Source organism: Diadema setosum, chromosome 14 (genome assembly GCF_964275005.1).
Source record: "Diadema setosum chromosome 14, eeDiaSeto1, whole genome shotgun sequence".
NCBI lineage: Eukaryota > Metazoa > Echinodermata > Echinoidea > Diadematoida > Diadematidae > Diadema > Diadema setosum.
In genome coordinates, this window is record NC_092698.1 from 13,027,462 (window position 1) to 13,047,814 (window position 20,353).

The window sequence follows — 20,353 nt, forward strand, 5'->3', positions numbered from 1 at the left end:
TTTAAAATGTCTATACATTTTCCATTTTGGTCTTATCTGCTTTGAAGCAAGCTGATATTAAATGGGTGGTTTCCCTTCTCATTTCTGTCAGGAGGAAGCTGTAAGAGAACAAGAATGTGAGCAGAAGAGTGAGCTCTCCTCATGGAGGACTAAATATGAGGAGCTTGAGAAGCACATGGCGACTCAGATAAAGAAGGCAATAGAGGAAGAGAGAGCTGCAGCAATGGGAGACAGAGCAAAGAAGGAAGTGAGTGAAGGACTCCTCTCTACTAGGACACATTTATGTCTATAGAAGTTTACCTGAATGTGGCAGGCTTATCCAGTTCCAAACCACTTGGATGTTCAAATATAAAATCATGCAATTTAGGGCACTGCCAATATGCACTATCATGCACATCTCTCCATTGCAGTGTACAAAACATATCTATGCTACACAAGCTGTGTTGACTTAAGCATTTGCGTTTTACGCAATGGCAGACAATGCGTCTGCCATTGTCATATTATCTTATTAATTTCTACGACTCCATTCATAACTTGTGAGATGGAATACTCATCTCAGGACTCTAATGGCAGTCCCACAGCTGACAGCATTTCTTACTGAGACAGGAATTCCTTTCCATGGAATATACCAACTTGACAGTATCACTGGCTGTGAAAGCAGCTGAAACATACTAGTACAGTGTTATTGAACCCTGATTGGGAAAAAGTGCTGCACATGCAGTAGAATTTGCTGGAAACTTCACCCATGTCACAACTTTTAGCCAGGAGTATTTTTGAAGATTTCTTTGCATTTTCTTCTTTTCAGTGCATTGCTTCAAATATGAGGTCATTTTAGATTCTACCAGAGTCAAAGTTTCATACAGTAATCTCTCTGAAGGAAAGAATTCCCATGGGAAAAGAAATCATGATATTCACATTGCATTTGGTGATTTCATTCTTCATTTGTACAGAAGTAGAGTGTTTGCTCTGCAAAACTTTCACTTGTGCACTTTTGTGAAATTTGATTATCTCTAAATCTGTCATCAGGAGAAGGAAAATGAGATGTTCGTGTTGACGGCAGACTTGAAGGCAGTACAGAAGAAATATGCCGAGTTAGAGGCAGATGTCGTGAAGCAGGTGGCTGTTGCAGTGGAGGCAGCTAAGGAACAGTGGATAAAGCAGGAAAAGCAGAAAAGGATGTCCTTAGAAAGGGTGAGCTGTATGGAAGAATGAACTGAAAAGACTATTCTACTTGAATGGCTGATTGATGTGACCTAAACAAACCTTTGAAATCCTTTGAAAGAAAACACATAAGGATAGCATCATGAATGGGTACCACCCTATTGGAATGGTCTTCTGACAGACCTTGTAATGTGTGACAGAACCAAGCATTATGGCCATGGATACTAGGCAAAAAAAAAATACAGACACAAATTATGAGTAGGGCTCAGTTTACAAAAGCTGTTACTCTCCTCTTTTAATCTTTGTGTCCATGCAGTACAATGAAAGTGAATCCTCTGTATGTGTCTCTGTGTTTGTGCCAAGAGGAGCCCAAGCCCCAATTGATGACTACAGTCAGACATTTTCTTTGCCTTTTTGTGCTACATGTATCTACATTATAAACATGCCCTTTGTAGGTTGCCTCCAATATTTTGAACAGGCTTTTTCAGAAAATAGGAATACAATATTTCTTACTGTTAGTAAGGAGAGCATGTTACTCTGTACGGAAGATCTAAAAGGCCCTGGTTGAGCAGTCATGTCAAACAGGTTTATTCTCTACCAACAATTCACTCACACTTACAGTAACAATCTTGGGAGTTTTCCCCTTACCACATCAACAAAGGAAAGTTTCCAGATATTTTTATGTTAAACTAGTGTAACATAGGAAGAAGAGATGTTAGTGATAAAAGCAAAATTTGTATCCAGTCACTTCCATACTTCTTAGCAGTACATTATGCATGCTCTCTTGTCCGTGCACATACATGTAGACAGCCAAGGCGCTTAAACGCAAAAATCTTTATGCATACAGAAAATGAAGTGAATACTGTAAAACAATATATATTCGCGGCATGAAATTTTTGCGAATTGGAGCCGATGACCTCTTTTGTGGCATGAGATTTTCGTGAATTGCCACTGGCATTTCAGTATGCTTAAGTAGTGTAGACAAGAACTTTTGTGTGCATTTTAATTTTGCGAATCTTGGCTCTCGCAAAATTTGCGAAATTAAAATGCACGCGAACATTCCTTGTTTTAAAGTACTTCCTATCATTCCGTGCACATACATGTAGACAGCCAAGGCACTTAAAGGCAAAAATCTTTATGCATACAGAAAATGAAGTGAATACGTGTGTTCATTGCTCCTGCCTCAAAACAAAACAAGGAAGTATCCTTGTTTTGGTTTGAGGCAGGAGCAATGAACACACGGTGCAGCTGACAAAGCATGATAATTCCCAAGATATTGTTTACTTTTGTAACGATTTGTGTGTGTCTAGGAGACTGCAGCTACCATAGATCAGATGAAGGCAGACCATGCAATGCAGCATGCTGAGTGGCAGTCCAGACAGGCTAACCAGGAAGAGGACCTGAGTGAGAGAGTGACTACAGCTGTCTGTCAGGCCAAGGAGGAGTGGGACAAGGAGGAGAAGAAGCTGAGAGAGACATTGGCCAAGGTCATTGTTCTTTCAAACCTTTTATTCCTAACATAAATAATCAAATGAAAGAAAGAAAGATATTATTCAGAGGGGTGAAGGTTCAGGTGCGAGTTTCTTCACTTTGTCTCCCTCTACAAATTAAATTTGTTAAGATCGCAACTGCTGATCTGTAAATTAACAAACATGTCGGAAAAAAAGGAACCAGTGGGACTCGAACATGTCATCTACTGCTTTCCAGGTAGCGACACTACCACCAGGCTGTCCGTGGTTGCCAGCAGTGACACAATGAACATAGAACAAATACCCAAGCTCCGAAATTTCGACTTTGTTATATTAAGTAGTCCAAGGCGGACAAGGCATATTAAATAAAAGAAAGAAAAATATTATTCAGAGGGGTGAAGGTTCAGGTGTGAGTTTCTTCACTTTGTCTCCCTCTACAAATTAAATTTGTTAAGATCGCAACTGCTGATCTGTAAATTAACAAACATGTCGGAAAAAAGGAACCAGTGGGACTCGAACCTGTCATCTACTGCTTTCCGGGCAGGGACACTGCCACCAGGCTGTCCCTAGTTGCCGGCAGTGACACGATGAACATGGAACAAATACCCAAGCTCCGAAATTTCGACATTGTTATGTTAAGTAGTCCAAGGCGGACAAGGCATATTAAATGAAAGAAAGAAAAATATTATTCAGAGGGGTGAAGGTTCAGGTGTGAGTTTCTTCACTTTGTCTCCCTCTACAAATTAAATTTGTTAAGATCGCAACTGCTGATCTGTAAATTAACAAACATGTCGGAAAAAAGGAACCAGTGGGACTCGCACCTGTCATCTACTGCTTTCTGGGCATGGACACTGCCACCAGGCTGTCCCTAGTTGCCGGCAGTGACACGATGAACATGGAACAAATACCCATGCTCCGAAATTCCGACATTATTATGTTAAGTAGTCCAGTTATACAGGTAAGTAAGTTAAGTAGAACACTACTTAACAAATACAGGCTTCTTTACTGCAATAGGACCTTTAGCTTTCCATCCTACATCACTGTAACATTACATACAGTTCAGCTGTGCCCTCGTTGCATAGTTGTGTTGTGATAACGTCTTCCAAATACCTCATTTAGATATTTCCTGTCTAGAAGTTCCTGTCTAGAAGTGTTGGGTGAAATGTTATAAAAAAGATATGGCTCTGGATAAATCTATCTAAATGCTGCAAAATATTTGTCTGAAAAAGGTAAAGACAGGATTGTAATTCATTCCTACTATCTCTTTGTTTCTGTGAGCTTTGTTTCCAGTCTGGACAAACTTGTCGATAATTGTGTGTCACATTTCAGAAAAACAAAAATATTTACAATTACACAAAAGGAAATCATTTTGATTATAAGGCTGCAGACCATAAGCATTCACAGGCAAAATCATGTAAGTATCCTTGGCATGGATGGGGTGGACAGACTGGCTTGAATGCTTTGGAGGTAGTAGTGGAATTAGTACACTATCAATGCGGGCTTGATTCCAGATGCCAAGATAGTGAGTTTTAAAGGACAAGTTCACCTTCATATACATGTGGATTGAGTGAATGCAACAATATAAGTAGAACACATCAGTGAGAGTTTGGGGGAAAATCGGACAATCCGTTCAAAAGTTATGCATTTTTAAAGTACAGTGTATCTGCACAGTCACTGCTGGATGAGAAGACTACTACAGTGTATGATGTCACATGCGTACAACGATATAAGGAAAATATAAAAGAGAATTTCACAAAATTTTACTTCTTGAAAAAAGTGCACATTTCCTTGACTCGTCACTGACGTATGTTAAGGATAGTGTTATTCCTCCTTGCCTTCTGAAAGAGGGAAGTCAAGTGTTCTTTTACTATACGAGAAAAGTGAAAATATCTTGAATTCTCTTTATACTTTCTTTATAGTGTTGTACACATATGACATCACAAACTGTAGTAGTCTTCTCATCCAGCAGTGACTGAGCAGAAACTTTTTTAAAAATTCATAACTTTAAAAGGATTTTCCAATTTTCCTCAAACTCTTGCTGATGTGTTCTATTAATATTGCTGCATTTTCTCAATCCATATGTCTATGAAGGTGAACTTGTCCTTTAAAGGGCTTTAAGCAACATAGACAAGGCACTATGAGAACAAGTCATATTATGATCATGATAAGAATCATAAATGCAAAATCAAAGTGAACATACAGGCTCACCCTTTATTTACTGGTAATACAGGTAGAATATAGGTCAAACAGTTAAAGGGTATCACCAGGCAAGGACTTTGTTTTGCAATATGACAGATATACCACTTATCACAACTCTTTTCATTACAAAAATTCCTACTTCATGAAAAGACAATATTTGTGCTATCCTTCGCTGGATGTTGTTCTGTCATGATACACACTTGTACATTACTTGATGCAATCATTATAGCGAAGAGAGCTGGTCCCTCCATGCACCAAGTTGCCACCACTGTGTATACAAGTGTGATAATATAGCTAGTCTGCACCTACTCTATGTGGCCAAGTCTTTACTGATGGTAATACAATGGACCTGACAATATAGAAGCAGTAAGCATCAAATGTATGTATATTAATGAAACACCATTGGATAATCATTGGTTTTCTTTTCATGGAAATCTTAACCACGTTATACAGATTTTTAGAGCAGAACACATCAACAAAAGTCCCCTTTAATGTCAGGCTATGAAAACACAAAACTGCTGAGTCACAGAAGACTCTTCGAATAGACATTGCTCACAAGGTCTGCAATACTCACTTTCTTTTCCCTTCCAAAGGCCATGGAAGAAAACTCTGCCCAGGAAAAGAAAGCTCAGAATCAGCTAGACAAACTAAGGCAGGACTTGGAGAAGATCAAGGGAACTCTAAGGGCTGCCAGAGAGGATGAGAGGCGCATTCATGACAAATACACCAAGCTGAAGGCCAAACACCAGAAGGAAGTATCAGAGCTGCGGGATGAGCTTGGGCTGTGCCAGGCCAAGCTCCATGAAGCTGAGAGGACTGTGCAGGAAGAATTAAATGTAGGTGCACCACTTGTTGTTCAGTGCTTGCTATGGCCCTCAAAGGATTCAAACAAAAACTAGCCCTGCTCTAACTTTAGATGACAACTCAGCAAGTGAGATGTACAGCCATGAAAATATGATTTTTTTTTTCATGAATCTGTCTGAAAGACCCCAATGACAGTAGTGATTTAAATTCTTTGAGAACTATTCTTGTGCCCCATGCCTTCTGTAAATGATATTACGTAGGAAGTGGGTTTAATGCTCATTTGCTTTTAATCTTGTTGAGAGATTAATCACAAGTCTTGAGTTTCCCATGATTCACCTAGTCATTCATTTCTCTTTTAACCCCACTCCCCCCACCCTCCCCCCCCCCCAAAAAAAGAAGGAAAATATTGCATATTTTTTGAAGTTATCATTAATTGAGGAAATCAAAGCATCCATTTCTAATTTATTACAAAGCATTTATAATAGTGTTCATCATTCTGGCATGAAAAAGTGTGACATAGTTACAGAAAGACAAAAAAAAAAAAAAAGAAGTTGTGTGTTGTGTTCGTGAGAAATGAGTGAGTATAGAGAATGACACAACAGTCCAAATATATTTGCATTAAAGAAATAACTAAATGATACTTTGGCAATGATGAATTAATACTACCCTGGACTAACATCCATGTTGGATCCCTCTTACCATAGCAGCTGCAATCTGAGATGCATGAAGCAAATTTAGTAACCATGGAGTCAATGAAGGAGAGGGTGTCAGCCATTCAGCAGAAACACTCCATTCTGGTGGAGCAGATGAAGGCAGAGTGGGAGGAGGAAAGGAGAGCATTGGCCAAGGGGAAGAAGCCACCAATTCAGATCAGTGTTGCTGTACAGGTATGTTTGAATTATTCCTTCTTTTTTTCCATCAAAATTTTGTTTGTTTGTTCTTGTCCCTCTTTTGGAGACATTCATCAAATAACATCTGCAAGGCAGAGCCAGCAACACAGGGCAACATAGATTAATGTCCTGACATTGAATTGTAGTTCTTCTCATTCATCCAGTCAAAATATATTATGATATATATTTGAATCAAAAAACTTTAAATAAATGCACTTGAAGCAACATTTCGCCAATTATCACTTCGCTTGAAGATCCCATAGAAGGAACAGCTCATACATTCAGTAATTGCTGTGGGCCCATATGAACCAGAAATGAAGGCCCAACAGTTTGAATAGTATCCTGGATTCGGCAGTCTACACCCACATAAACTCAAGTAAACGTTTGTTTGATAACCAAGGAAGTGATAATTCTGGACAAGAATTCCAAATGGTTTGAGCATGGTATCAAAGAGGCCATCATGGAACGAGTGGAGGGACCCATACTCAACAAAAGAGGAGGTCTCCACTTTAACTTGTCACACTTGTGGGACAGGGGCGCTCGTAGGATTCCAAGTCGTCTTTTAACCTGGACCGTGCACATAGACTCTGCACAGTTTCATGTAATTACAAGGGCTGTTCCTTTGATGGGATCTTTATTCCCCTATGGAAGCCAATTGATAATTAGTGAAATGTCGCCTCATGTGAGTCTAATTTCCAGTTTTTATATTTAAATATACATCATTACTAGATTTCAAAATGCACGGATCTTTACACACAATCACAAACAGTAATGGATACCTCCTGAACTTTTGGTGTTTGTTATGTCATAGTGTATGCAAAGCAAGACTAATAGTAACTGACTGACAAATTGCCCTACATCTACGTAAGTAAGCACTGAATAAGCCAGATCGGAGTTAGCTCATGCACACGTTGGTACAAATGACCTTTCTTTTTTCTCAGTTGGTTAGCACTTCACTTGTTTACAAAGTGACATGATGCATAGGCTTGCCTGACATAAAAATTTATAGAATTCATCAGTCCTGTTCAACCAAAGATCAACTTGCGTAGATCAGGTGACCAGAATCGTCCATCAATTACCACCTAGGAAAGCATCCATCTCATTATTTTGCATGGAATGTATGAACAATTTTGTTGTTGTTGATGTTGCCAAATGCCACTTTTACTGTCAGGTGGATGTGTTCACAAGCACCATATCTAGGCCTAAGGATTACTTGAAAAATCACTACATCACAGATACTTTTTTCAGTGAATTTAAAAACCATCATGCCCTGTTGGTACAGATGACCTTTTTCTGCTCATGCGCAAATTGAAACCCCAAACTGGCTTATTGATCAGTGTTTTAGTAGTAGCCGTGAAAAAAGAAATCATAGGCATACATTCTAAAGCAGGATTCAGGCCTACAACCTCCTATCTCCAGACAAGCGTCTTATCCACTAGACCATAGAGCTTCCACTGGACAGCCAGTGCTGATTCTCATGCTTACAGCGTGCAGTGGGTTACTGCGTAAATAGTCAAATTGATAAAATTCTTGCGTCAAGTTGTTTTTATTGCAACTGATTGACAAATTGCCCTACTTCAGTGTAAATACGCATTGAATTTTTGGTATCGCCAATACCTGGGTGCCTCGCGGCGAGCAGTGCTTTAGATGCATTATGGAATTAGTACAAGGAACAAACTTCACCAGGTTTTGGCTGCATGTGCACTGTGGTCACGTTCCGTCTATTTCCAGGTTTTGGTTTTTTTTTTCTGAAGATTTCTTTGCTTTTCATCATGTGACCAACAGTAGTTAACCATGACTCTAGTGACCACAAATCAGTAAAAGTTAGAAGTTTTAAACCCTTTTTTAGCTTAAATCTAACCGAAGAAAAAAGCAGCAATGAAAGAAAAGCAGACGAAAATTGCATTGAATTGCATGGGAACTGAGACACGTCTAAACCAACAGGAAGCTACAATGCTCCTGAGGAATCTCACAGCGTATCTGTGACAAGGCTCTGCAGTGTGCACAGAAGTTTTTGAGCATTGGCAATACCGAGAATTGATCAGTGTTTTAGTAGTAGCCATGACAAAAGAAATCACCAGCATACATACTCACCCACGATCCGAACCTACGACCTCCCAATCTCTGGACAGGCATCTTATTAAGAATTTTATCTATTGTAAGACTAAATAGTATTTGCATAGAATGTGCCCATTTTCAAACCAGTCACTAATTGCAAAATGTCTGACATATAGATTTGTGCTCTATGGCTAAAATTGTGGTTGCTCATCGTATGTGACTGTCTTGTTAATCATGTGTCTCATTCTGTCCATGGATTTATTTTCTCTCTTTATAAGATTGAAGGAATTGACACTCACTCTACATGTCACTAATAAAGATGAAAATAATTCTTTGGTTACAAGCATTTATGTTGAATATATATCATTTCAGACTGCAGCAAGTAATGAGTCGGACGTGGTAGTTGAATTACGGCAACATTATCTAGCTTCAGTGGAAAATGTGCGAGGTAAGAAGAGATAAAGACACATACATGTAAGCCCACCAAGACACTAGTTTTCTTGTCTTTAACTCTCTCTGTCCCTAGGCAAAAATATTTTGTTGGTGATTTTAGTTTCCCCATGGTCTTACTCATTTTCATGAAAACCATTCTGAGGAATGGAGTACATTGTTTTCACTGTTAGCACACAACAGGATATCACCCCTTGAAATCTGGTTACAACACTGTAGTCACAAATATTGCAGTCAATACTTTTGTTGGCAGAAAGAAATAAAAAATAATTCACATAATCTCTTTTCAGAATTGAAGACCAATTATCCTATAAAATTAATAAGACTTGCTACCAAGAATGTGCTCTGTAAACTATTAACACAGACACAGGTGTGTTAAACGAAGGATTATGAATAATGTTCTTTTTTCCAAAGAAATAAAAACCCCACAAATGCATAAATATATACATATATATATATATATATATATATATATATATATATATATATATATATATATATATATATATATATTTATTTATTTATTTATTGCTTTAGATTCTTTCCTGTTTGTGTAAGAAGATATCTCCAATGCAATTGTTCAATGCAAGGAAAGCCTTTGCAATATTTTAGATATATTACACTTTAACCTTAAAGTTGGCAATCAGTGATTTTCTGATCTTTGAACTTTAATATTCCACATCGTTTCCCCTATTTGATGAAATTGTTTCTGTCCTGACTGCTCCCACCCCACCCCTTTCTGTCTGCCATATCAATCTTTACAGCCTCTGCTATGAGCTATGTCACCGACATGCAAAAGCGTTGTCAGGAGACACTCCGAATGGCAGTCTGTGAGGAGCGCCAGCATGTGACCGCAAAGATGCACAAGTTTTACAAGAGACAGGAGGGCAAGGTTAGGCAGAGGTGAATATATGAAGATGTTAGGAGTATGACACAGGCTAGAAGTTGGGCAAATCAAAATTATATCAGTGGTCAGAGATAGGCAGAGAGGAAAAAATCATGAGTAAATGAATGAATGATATTATGTCTAGTTTTAAGGCAAGAACTGTCAACAGAGAGATAGTTCATTGATACCAAACATCCATTGAATTTGTATTTAGCATTAGCATTGAAATAGAAGGGTTTCAAATGATAGGTTTAATGACTGAAAATAGATCAGATACTGCAAGTATTCTGTCTTGAACCATATTTCACCAGAAACTAAGTCATGTGTGTGTTAACATCAATTTTATCCCACCAACCAGTTTTGAAAGATTTATAATGAGCATAGCACAAACAAAAAGCAATTCATCAAGTCATGATTGCAGGTATCCCCCTGAACTCTATGACAAGCCTGTGAATGGTTGCAGGTTCTTTGTCTTATAAAGAATCAAAAAGTTTTGTAATTTGTAAACTTGAAGATGGCGTACCAATTGTGTTTGCATGATGATCCTTGTCTCCTCATGTCATGACTAATTTTGGGGAAAGTCCGATTTTCTGTGTTTAAAGAATGTACAATTTTGAAACTTCATACATGTGTAGATATATGATTTCAACTATTACATGTATATATTACATGGTAAATGAATAGACTGCTTTTAGCATCTTAAAATCAGTGTATATTTTGTATGTTTGTGATGCGTATTAAACCAGATCAGAAGGAAAATGTAATATCATTTTTGATTCCTTGGAATATCAGTGTAACTATTGAGGGTTTTTTTGTTGTTTGTTTTTTTGCCATCAGAAATCATTGTGTTGATTCTGCCTCATGACAAATATATATTTATCAAGAAGATACTGTGTGAAGTTATGGATTTATTTTAGATCTATTTCAGATTTATAGGAGAACACAGTAGTGCACATATTTGGACCAAGTTTGGTGTCTGTGAATGTCTCACTTGTAAAGAAAACTTGTGTGTTTGAGGAATCGCTATATCCAAGAAGATTACTGGCAAGTGTTTGCAGAAGAATTGTGAAAACTACCTTGCCATCCCATACCGTGCTTCCCAGTATCTATATTTAGAGGGTTTTAGGTGAATAACTCCCTCAGTAAGGCCTTCAAGTGTATTACAAGTCTTGAGTGTACAGCACCTTGAGGTTCTCATAAGATAAAGGTTCACTGATTTTTTATTTTATTCATTTTTTTTTTTTTAACACAGTGGACACTGACAGAGGACAGGTTCAATCAAACTTCTGCAGAACACTTGTCATTTGCTTAGATACATGTGGGATATTTTCAGAGTCAAGATCCCCCCCAAGCTAAAATGTTTTTGAGGCATGTATGCAGAAAGAAGTCCAGGGCAAAGATCATATGGCTAATGCCAATTTTCTAGTCCAAAATGTTTAGTGGCATTTAAATGGAATTGGAATAGTTGCTTCAAGGTAAAAACTGAAGTAATGTCACCATCTGAATGACACTGTGTCTGAAGTGCAGTTTGACCATTATCTTGAACAGACCTTGAGCTTGGGTCAGATTGCTTGATTACACCTGCCCTGTATCACCATACCTCTGGCTACCATGCATACATTTCTCTTTGTTTTTATCTTACATGGAATATACAAACAAAATGACCTCAATTGGAAATGCCCTTCATCATATCTTTGAACTGAAATTTGTCTGCAAAGTGCAATGCCATACAGTCTCCTCATAATTACTTGCATAGAATACATCACATACTTGTGTTGGGCAAGGACTAAAAAAAGTTGCACATCACATACCTATACAGGCAAGGACTGAAACAACTCAACCTACTTCCTCTTTTCATCTTGTAGTATTCTGCAAAAATACATCTATCAGTACATTAGACTCACCTCTTTGCCTCTAGACATGACTTTGAAACACCTCAGGTTCCAAGATGTTCTGGATATCAGCCAATTTTGACCTCATACAACTCTCCTTTTCTTGAGGGTTAAGTTAGTCATCGATACAGCTGGCCACTAGATGGAGTTGTCATATTATGCACTTATTTTCCTGTGCCTAAAAACTGAGTCAGTCATGAATTTCAGATTATTCATGACAAAAGGAAAGACATAGCCAAAGTCTACCCTCAAATGCACTAAAGCATGAATAGCTGTGTTCAGACGAGGGCAGTATTGGTCGGAGCAAAGAGGTTTTATACATGGAGTTCCAACTGGCTGTAATTATTCAAACAGTTGTCAGATTTCTATTGATGTGCAAAAGAATTCCACAGGTGCACTTGTGCCTTTGATGATCGATGTTCCAGGCCACCGTCTTGCTGAGCAATCTGAAGATTCATTTTGAACGTTATCATAATGTTGGCCATATTTTGCTTATTTATTTATTAAATGAAATGAAATTTCACTTAATGATAAAGCATGTAAAGCAAAAGTCAATCCCATCCAGAAATTTGTGCAAAAGTGTAAATCAGAGCTGTATCATCTGAAAATGTTCAAAACTGTACCATCCTGGAAAGCTGGTTTTATCACTTTTCCGCTTAATTTCCACAAATGAAACTAATATGGAATAATCTTCAAGTATAATTCTTTATTGATAGATATATCAGATTAGTGCCCGGGTATGTCCAGTCGAGTAATTTTCATCTTTATTTCAGCATTTTTTGCTCAATTTCTATTCGCGCATCCTCGTGTCTGTTTCATCTACCTTTTATAAGAAGGGATAGCGAAAAGTAATTACCATCACAAAGACATGCCTTCCTTTGAAAGTGGCTGGTGATTATGCAATGAGACACAAGTCAATTGTCTTCGTATCTGCGCGGCAGATCATGTTTGGCACATGCTTCAAATATTTTTGAGCGGCGGCTTCGAACATCTAGCAAAGGAAATAAGACGGTTGCGACTCCATTCTCTAGAACCTCCTTGGTCAGAGTAACTTCGGAGGAAGGGTCGGAGGAAGCTTGGTCAGAGTAACTTTGGAGGAAAGGTCGGAGTAGTGCCCGTGTGAATGAGGTCGTGGTAACTTCCTCCGGTCGGAGGAACTTACCACGACCTCTTCCTCCCACCAAGATACTCCTGAGTTTTCTCTAGAGTATCTCGCTACCATGACTAGCCGGTTGGAGTAAATTGCCCGTGCGGACAAGCCCTCGGAGTATCTATGAACTTACATACCTTATGACCTAGATAAAACCTCCGGGGTCAAATCGCAATGTTGACATTTTGCGAGTACACGTGTGTGTGTAGTGCAATTCTAACTTAGTCGATTGCGACGAAGAAGCTAGCGCTCAGAAATTTCCATCAACAAGAATGGAGAAGACAAATGCCGCTGGTAAAAAACAATTGTATGGTCGACGTGCGCGGCGCTACCACTTCCGGAAGTTACACCGACCCTCCATGATGGTCCCCATGAAGGCCGTGGTAAATTGGTTGGAGTTTCTTCCCACGACATGACTAATGTCGCATAATTAAATAGAATTATTTGTAAGCATACTGTTGTAAACAAGCTGCTTGTAGAGCAAGTTTATTGTAAGACCTACCAAGGAGGTTTAAGAGTTGGAGTTCCAACTGGCTGTAATTATTCAAACAGTTGTCCGTTTTCTATCGATGTACAAAAGAATTCCACAAATGCATTTGTGCCTTTGATGATCGATGTTCGATGCAGCCGTCTTGCTGAACAATCTGAAGATTCATCGTGAACGTTAACATAGTGTTGGCTATATTTTGCTTGTTTATTACGTAGCTCACCTGAGCCAAACGCTCAGGCCCAAACTTGGGATAGGATCTCAATTCCTTCAAATGGGCACCCTGCCCCACCTGGGGAGCCGCAGGGGGCCCAAACCCCCAAAATTAAGGAATCTTTAAAAATCTTCCTCCCAAGAACCAGAGGTGATAGAACTAAGTTAATACTATGAGTTAGTACATTGATGACTGTTGATTCAAGATTATACACAGTGGAATCAGGGGTGCCCAGGGCCTTGGGACCCAGGGGAAGGGGGAGGGGGGGTGGGATGGGTCCAAATGGGGACCTAAATTGTACATGTTTATATTGTTCTTGAAAACCTCTTGATGAATTTTCACCAAACTTGGTAGTTAGCATGCCTAGGGGGTTGGGATCTCAGTTTGTTTAACTGGGCACCATGCTCCCCTTGAGGGCCCCAGGGGGCCCAAACTTCCTAAATGAAGGAATGTTCAATAATATTCTTCTCTAGAATCAGAAGTGATAGAGTTCTAAGTCTTTTTTTTTCTTCTCCAAACTGCATAGTCCAACTTTCTAAGTACAGTGTACTTGGTATTTTTACTAGAGTGATGGAATATGCCAACGAACACCATGCCCCCAGCTCTCAATTCCTTGGCAGGATCTAATTGATGCTCCCATTAGAGTTGGCTTTTTGCTGCTGGCAAAGCTTCTGTGACAGACATGACTAGTTTGTGTTTCTAGCTTGTTGAGCCTCAAGTTGACTTCTGTCTACTAGTTCAAATCTCTGATGGCTGATTAGATGGTATTATCCTGATGTACCTCTATCATGACTTTCATGTGTTTGTTTTTCTTTTACCCTTGGTTGTGTTTGTCTGAGGTGTATTACTGATAGTATTGTTGCTGGTCAAACCAAAAAGGTATCATAATGGTTCTTTCATACCTCCTTGGTCAAACCAGCAGATGCTTACCTGTGCCATCTTCTGGTTCTGGCCATGCCACCTGTGGTTAAAGTGTTTGTATGTATTGTGGAAGTTGTATGTCAGTCTTCGATGTAGCAGTGCTTCTTTTTTCTGCCAGAACAATCATAATTCATTTCAAAACTTGGCTTAAAGGTCTAGTTTACCTTTGGGAGCAGTGATTTTAAAAATGTTCAAGATATCACATGTAATGCATATGTGTAGTTCTGTTGTATCACAAAACATCCTGCCAGTACCATATAAAATTTTCATAATAAAACCTAAAATATAAGGAGATATCAGTATTTTTCTCAATAAACCATAACTGGAGACAGTTTAATCTTGAAGCATTCTTATTATAACTATTGGTTCACATTTTGTGTAGTTAACAATACTTAACATCGACTATATGGATTCAAATTTTTACTGTGGTTGTTTCTAGCCCTAACTAACATTTTAGAACTATATAAAGCACTAATGATGATTTTTTTTTTGTTTGTTTCATCTGCAAATGGTAAATTACGCCTTTAATTTCCTGTGGGAGTCAAGTGAGTGGTTGGAATCTGTAGTCAATGTTGATAACATGTAGTCCACAGATCCTCTTGTATCGCATCTAGGGGGAAATGACAAAGTAAACTCTTGGTGAGTAGCCTTGACAGCACACATGGAACACATAATGAAGTGATGCGAGCATGTACACTAATGAGCTCTCCTATGACGTATTGTCAACCAAAATGCAGAAATAAATTTATTTCACATCCAAATGATTGAAGTATTTATTTGTTAGTGTGACTTTGAAATAGGGCCAACCTTGATTAGCCATGCTGGGTCAGTTCCAGTAACTAAATACACATATTCTGTATCATTGTGTATTCTGAATGACTTTGGTATATTATGTTAAAGAATTAATGTTTGCATGAGGAAAATGGGGAATTTCTAATGTTCAATTTCTTTGTTTCTTCTATTCACATCAGAATAATTTCTAGTGAAGAGTGGCATTCCCAGCAAAACCACAGCCCATCAAGCAGAGATCATCCAACAATCAGCAAAGGTATCAAAATGAAACACCCTCCACAGAAGTCTGCAGGAGGGACTGACGATATATCGGGCATGAACCAGCAGCTGATTCCAGCTAGAAAAAGAAATGTAATACTCAGTGATGAAAGCCTGAAAGCTCATCTGGGAACGTCCCTCACAAACCAGCCTGACATTGACCCTAGGAATGAGCGAATTTCTCTACAGGGTGTGCAGGGTAGAGGAAATACCTCAACACCTAAGCTGAGAACTGGTTTAGGAAGTTCTGTATCTCAGAAATTATCGGTCAAAGAGGGCAATAATCCTGCTAGACACAAACAACATGAAAACTTAGGCCATTCAGCTGACAGAGCAGTACAGTTGTCTACATTTCCTACAAGGCAGGAGAGATTCCAAATAATGGCACGACAGGATCAACAGAATATGGAAGAAAAACATGCACAAAGATCTCCAATGCAGAATAGCAGGGTTCCTGGACATAGTGAGACGATGGCAAACAGTCGCACACTGCGTAACTCATCTATGGCAAATGCTAATGGGCACGATTCAGCTGTGCAGCTTAGAAATGGACACTTGTACACTAATGCATATTCTTCAAATAAATTGATAAACCCAGAAAACAAAGCTACAAATGCAAGTGGCCACTGTGCAAAGAAGCAGGCTCAATATTGTGACAATGTGAGCAAAAGTTGCAGTCAAAGCGCGATGCATGACCTCTCAAGTGAAGGAAAGTTGTCAGCAAATGAGGGAGACACAACCTTGCACGAGAGTAAGCACCCCACAGTGTGTTCAGCTGTGGGTGAGGACATCCTGCTTCCACCTGTAAACATATCTTGTGAATCAGTGGACACATGTAATACCACCCAACGTTATCACCATGACGTAGGTGTGGATGTAGCACCACACCAGAACCATCCATTTCTTGATAGGGACTTTAGTCAAGGTTCAAAGCTATCAAAGAGAGTTTTGGAACTACAAAGCAGCTTCTTGAATGCACAGCCAGTCAGGGACAATGACCAACAGAGGGCACACTCCACTATGGAGTACAGAAGTCATTTCACCCAAGAGGTTGTAAAATCCACTTCAGTCAGCAGCAAAAGATCACATGAAGACAGTGGGATCAATAGTCCTGCATACATTCATCAATGATTAGACCTACATCACAAGTTGACATACTTTTACTGTAAAAAAACAACAACAACAACAAAACAAAACAAAAATTGACACGTCCTTACAGAAGCCTGGTAATGCCACTGAATATCAACTTTCTGATTCTTTGCATGTTACTGATATGACCTACAGAAGACAATGCAGGAAAACATGCAAGTTATGCACAGCCTTGGAGAAGGTGCATTCCATTGTCTTGTCGATCATATTAGTACTTTACCAGTGATTGACAGACGATATCACTGACTGAATCTTTGGTTTAGAAGGTTTATTTGCGGGCACTCTGAATGAAAATGGTAGAAAATTATTGGTAAAATGTATGGCACATATTTAGATATTTCTTTGGTACCAGAAGTTATGATCAAAGTATTACGAGTCAGCACAAGTCAGCATGCATTTGCATTGCATTGTCCCTTTAATGGTTCTCTGTACTGCAAGGGATAGGACATATTTATGTGACATCTCCTATACTTTGTCAGTCATATTTGTCATTTGGAAGTTGTTTCGCTACACACAGAGTCCCGATTTGCAACAAGAGTTACACTTTCTGTTGCAACTCAGACTGACAAAAATAACAATAAACTGAAAAGTGATATATCATTAGGGAAAAATAGGGAGCAAGGTTTATTGTTTGTTTAAACTATTCACAACTGCACAAATGCTGAGCATTCTGAGCACAATTTGCATAATCAAGTCCCCCCCCCCCCCCCCCATGGCATCATGCTGATTATTATTACACGTAAAACATCATGTGGACTGCAGACACTGTTGATTTTTGCTCTTAAATGGAGACCTATGCATGAAAAATGTGTGAAATAATGCTATGATAACATCATTTTACTTGGGCAATGATGAAAATGCAAAATATTACCCAAAAAGGTTTGTTGAAAGTATTGCAATCTCAGAGCATTGCTGAACAAGGTTGCTACATGATGTTTAACCCTTTGAGGATGGGCTGATTTTGCTACAAAACGCATTTCCCATAGACACTTGCCTGAGCACACTTGGGACTTGTCCTCAACGGATTATTAATCAATTACATCAGTTACAATGTATCAAAACATTAGCAGTATCCATTAGTGTGAATACTCCCACTCAAGCAAATAACTAAATGCATTTATACTACTCCAGTAAATGTCAAACAATATTCTACCTCTACATGAGTTTTTCACTTTCCTGTATATCCATGTACACGTGTGCTTATTTCTGTGTATTGTATCATTCATTCAAACACTGTAATTCAAGGAATGAGTGAAATCTTCAGGCAAATAAATGACAATTGCTAGATTAGTTAAAGTGATTTTAGCAAGAATGCAACTGGTGATCACCAGCAATTGAAGACGACATTAAACAAATCCCATTTCTTGATGAACTCGCCCCATTCATACCCTGTATGTGTGTATACTTGTATTATATATAATTTTATAATATCATTTTAAAATTATAATATTGAAATTCTCCAAAGTAACATTGTTATTCCTGACGGACTGTTTAGACTATTCAAGACTGGGGGGCAGAAAGCATTGTGCCTACATCTGTCATATAAAAACATCATCACCCACATGTACCCATTCTTCTAGTCTGGTAAATGGTATGATAGAATTCAGGTCAACCTTGGATGAGAGTATGGTGCAGTTATGATAAGAGAAAGTATATGTAATTCGACTACAGTGTACCCCTGTTATAATGAAGTCCTTGGGACTGGCGGCTTTCTTTCGTTATATCGAAATTTCTTTATAACCAACAGTATTGGTGATAATTTTGGAACCTGAATTTTGATTTCATTGTAACAAGAATTTCATTATAACCATGTACATTATAATTGGAGTGCACTGTATTGTTCATGACCATTTTGTCAAGATCCTTTGATCTTTTAGAATATGACAACTCAGGATGTGCATTCTTCCACTTTCAGGTGTGGCCTGTATTATGTAGGCCCTACCCAGTGCCTTAGACCCATGCTTCTTAACTGGCAGGCTGCTAAGCTCTCACAGGTGGGCCATGATGTCAGCCAAAAATGAAATTTGAAACATTCATATTTGATATAATTGTGGGCGAAAAAAAAAAAAAAAATTGTAGGAGCCAAAGTGGGCCTTAGGATGAAAAAGGTTGAGAAATATGGCCTTAGACAATGTGCTTCCTGATTTACTGATGCATTTTACATCCCTTCATTTTCATTACATATTTCTTGGAAATTCTCTTTAGGGACTATAGTTGTTGTGTTTTTACTTTGTGGAAAATGCCCTTTGTATGATTGTTTCCCATGTTTGACACTGACATTGTATGAATACAGGACGGATGAACTCCACTCCAAAAGGTTTTCCTGCCATTGCAACAAGTACATTCAAAGATCTTTCCATTTATTTATTATAGCATGCAAAAATGAATTGTGCGCACCATATTGCAGTTGAATTAAAGTTGAAGCGCTCTGTTGTGCATATGCAAAGATGAACAAAAACAAAACTGAATCCCACAGTACAAATAATGTGTGTACAAATATGGGTACACCTTTGTAGATGTATACAGTATGCATTTTGTATTGTAAATAAAATATTTCTATATTGTTAAGACATGACTCTGGAGTTTGGAATGTTTTTTCTGGTGATGCAGGGCAATTTTATGAGAGAATCAATACAGTGTGTGGAGAATAAAGCTCACATGCACACAATATCTGTGGTCTTCTAAAAGTGGAGCAGATACTGGAGATAGAATTGAGAGTTACTGTATACACCATGTTTTGTGGAGGGTTTTATTTTATTTATTTTTTTGTGCAAATTTTGCAAGTTGGGTGCTATTTGCAAATTTGACAACAAGCGAAAATATTAACTCTGATCCTGACATAAATGCAATGTGCAGGTATACATTTTTTCATTCATTGCTGTACTCCATGATGGCAGATTGTCTGAAAGTACTAAATTGCGAAAAATTAGCAGTAGATTTGCTAAATATATGGCTTATACTGTAGTCAACTCTGCATATCAGGACTGGAGAATCAGCCACAACTTACATGATATTATCAATGCACACTTTTCATGATTTGGTCTGTAAGGAACTGAAAGTGTTAATGAATGTGAATGATACACCAGTCTGTTAACACTTCTGTACTGGTACACAGCTTGAGAATGATAAGCAGTAGCTATGTGCTGTAATTGCCATGGCAACATACTTTCTGCTACTCTTGAAAATGTGCCAAATTTCTTCTGAATCACCTACAAATTGGAGAATTACAATTTACAAGGCTTTTTCCTGATTTATGGGACATAGTACTACTATCGTGGCAATGCACACTCTTGAAAAATGTGTCTTGCACAATTTTTCATCATGCTCAACATGTGTGCCAAATTTTGTATGAATTGCCTGAAAAGAGGACTATACTGCTGATCTGCAAGCCTTTTTACCTGATTTTGAGGCCATCATTTGATGTTACCTTGGGGACTCGCTTTCCGCTACTGCTGAAAAATGTGTTTGGTTTTAACGTTTGCTTGGTGATGTAAATGAGCAAGAGAGGTCTGTTGTAACACCATTTATATGTAGTCTTTGCAGGGACTGTTGTTTGGTGAAAGAAGAGTTCAG

The 20,353-nt window shown here is 38.4% G+C and overlaps 1 protein-coding gene across 1 annotated transcript in view; it reads left to right on the top strand.

Moving 5' to 3' along the window:
* Positions 1 to 17,071, top strand: part of LOC140237533 (uncharacterized) — a 55,195-nt gene extending 38,124 nt beyond the window's left edge. The window contains exons 16-23 of the mRNA XM_072317468.1: positions 92 to 247; positions 1,027 to 1,191; positions 2,472 to 2,648; positions 5,423 to 5,665; positions 6,338 to 6,520; positions 8,954 to 9,029; positions 9,796 to 9,934; positions 15,553 to 17,071. Of these exons, the coding sequence (XP_072173569.1) occupies positions 92 to 247; positions 1,027 to 1,191; positions 2,472 to 2,648; positions 5,423 to 5,665; positions 6,338 to 6,520; positions 8,954 to 9,029; positions 9,796 to 9,934; positions 15,553 to 16,762 (2,349 nt within the window). The 3' untranslated portion in view covers positions 16,763 to 17,071. The remainder of the gene's footprint in view (positions 1 to 91; positions 248 to 1,026; positions 1,192 to 2,471; positions 2,649 to 5,422; positions 5,666 to 6,337; positions 6,521 to 8,953; positions 9,030 to 9,795; positions 9,935 to 15,552) is intronic.
* The last annotated feature ends 3,282 nt before the right edge of the window (positions 17,072 to 20,353 follow it).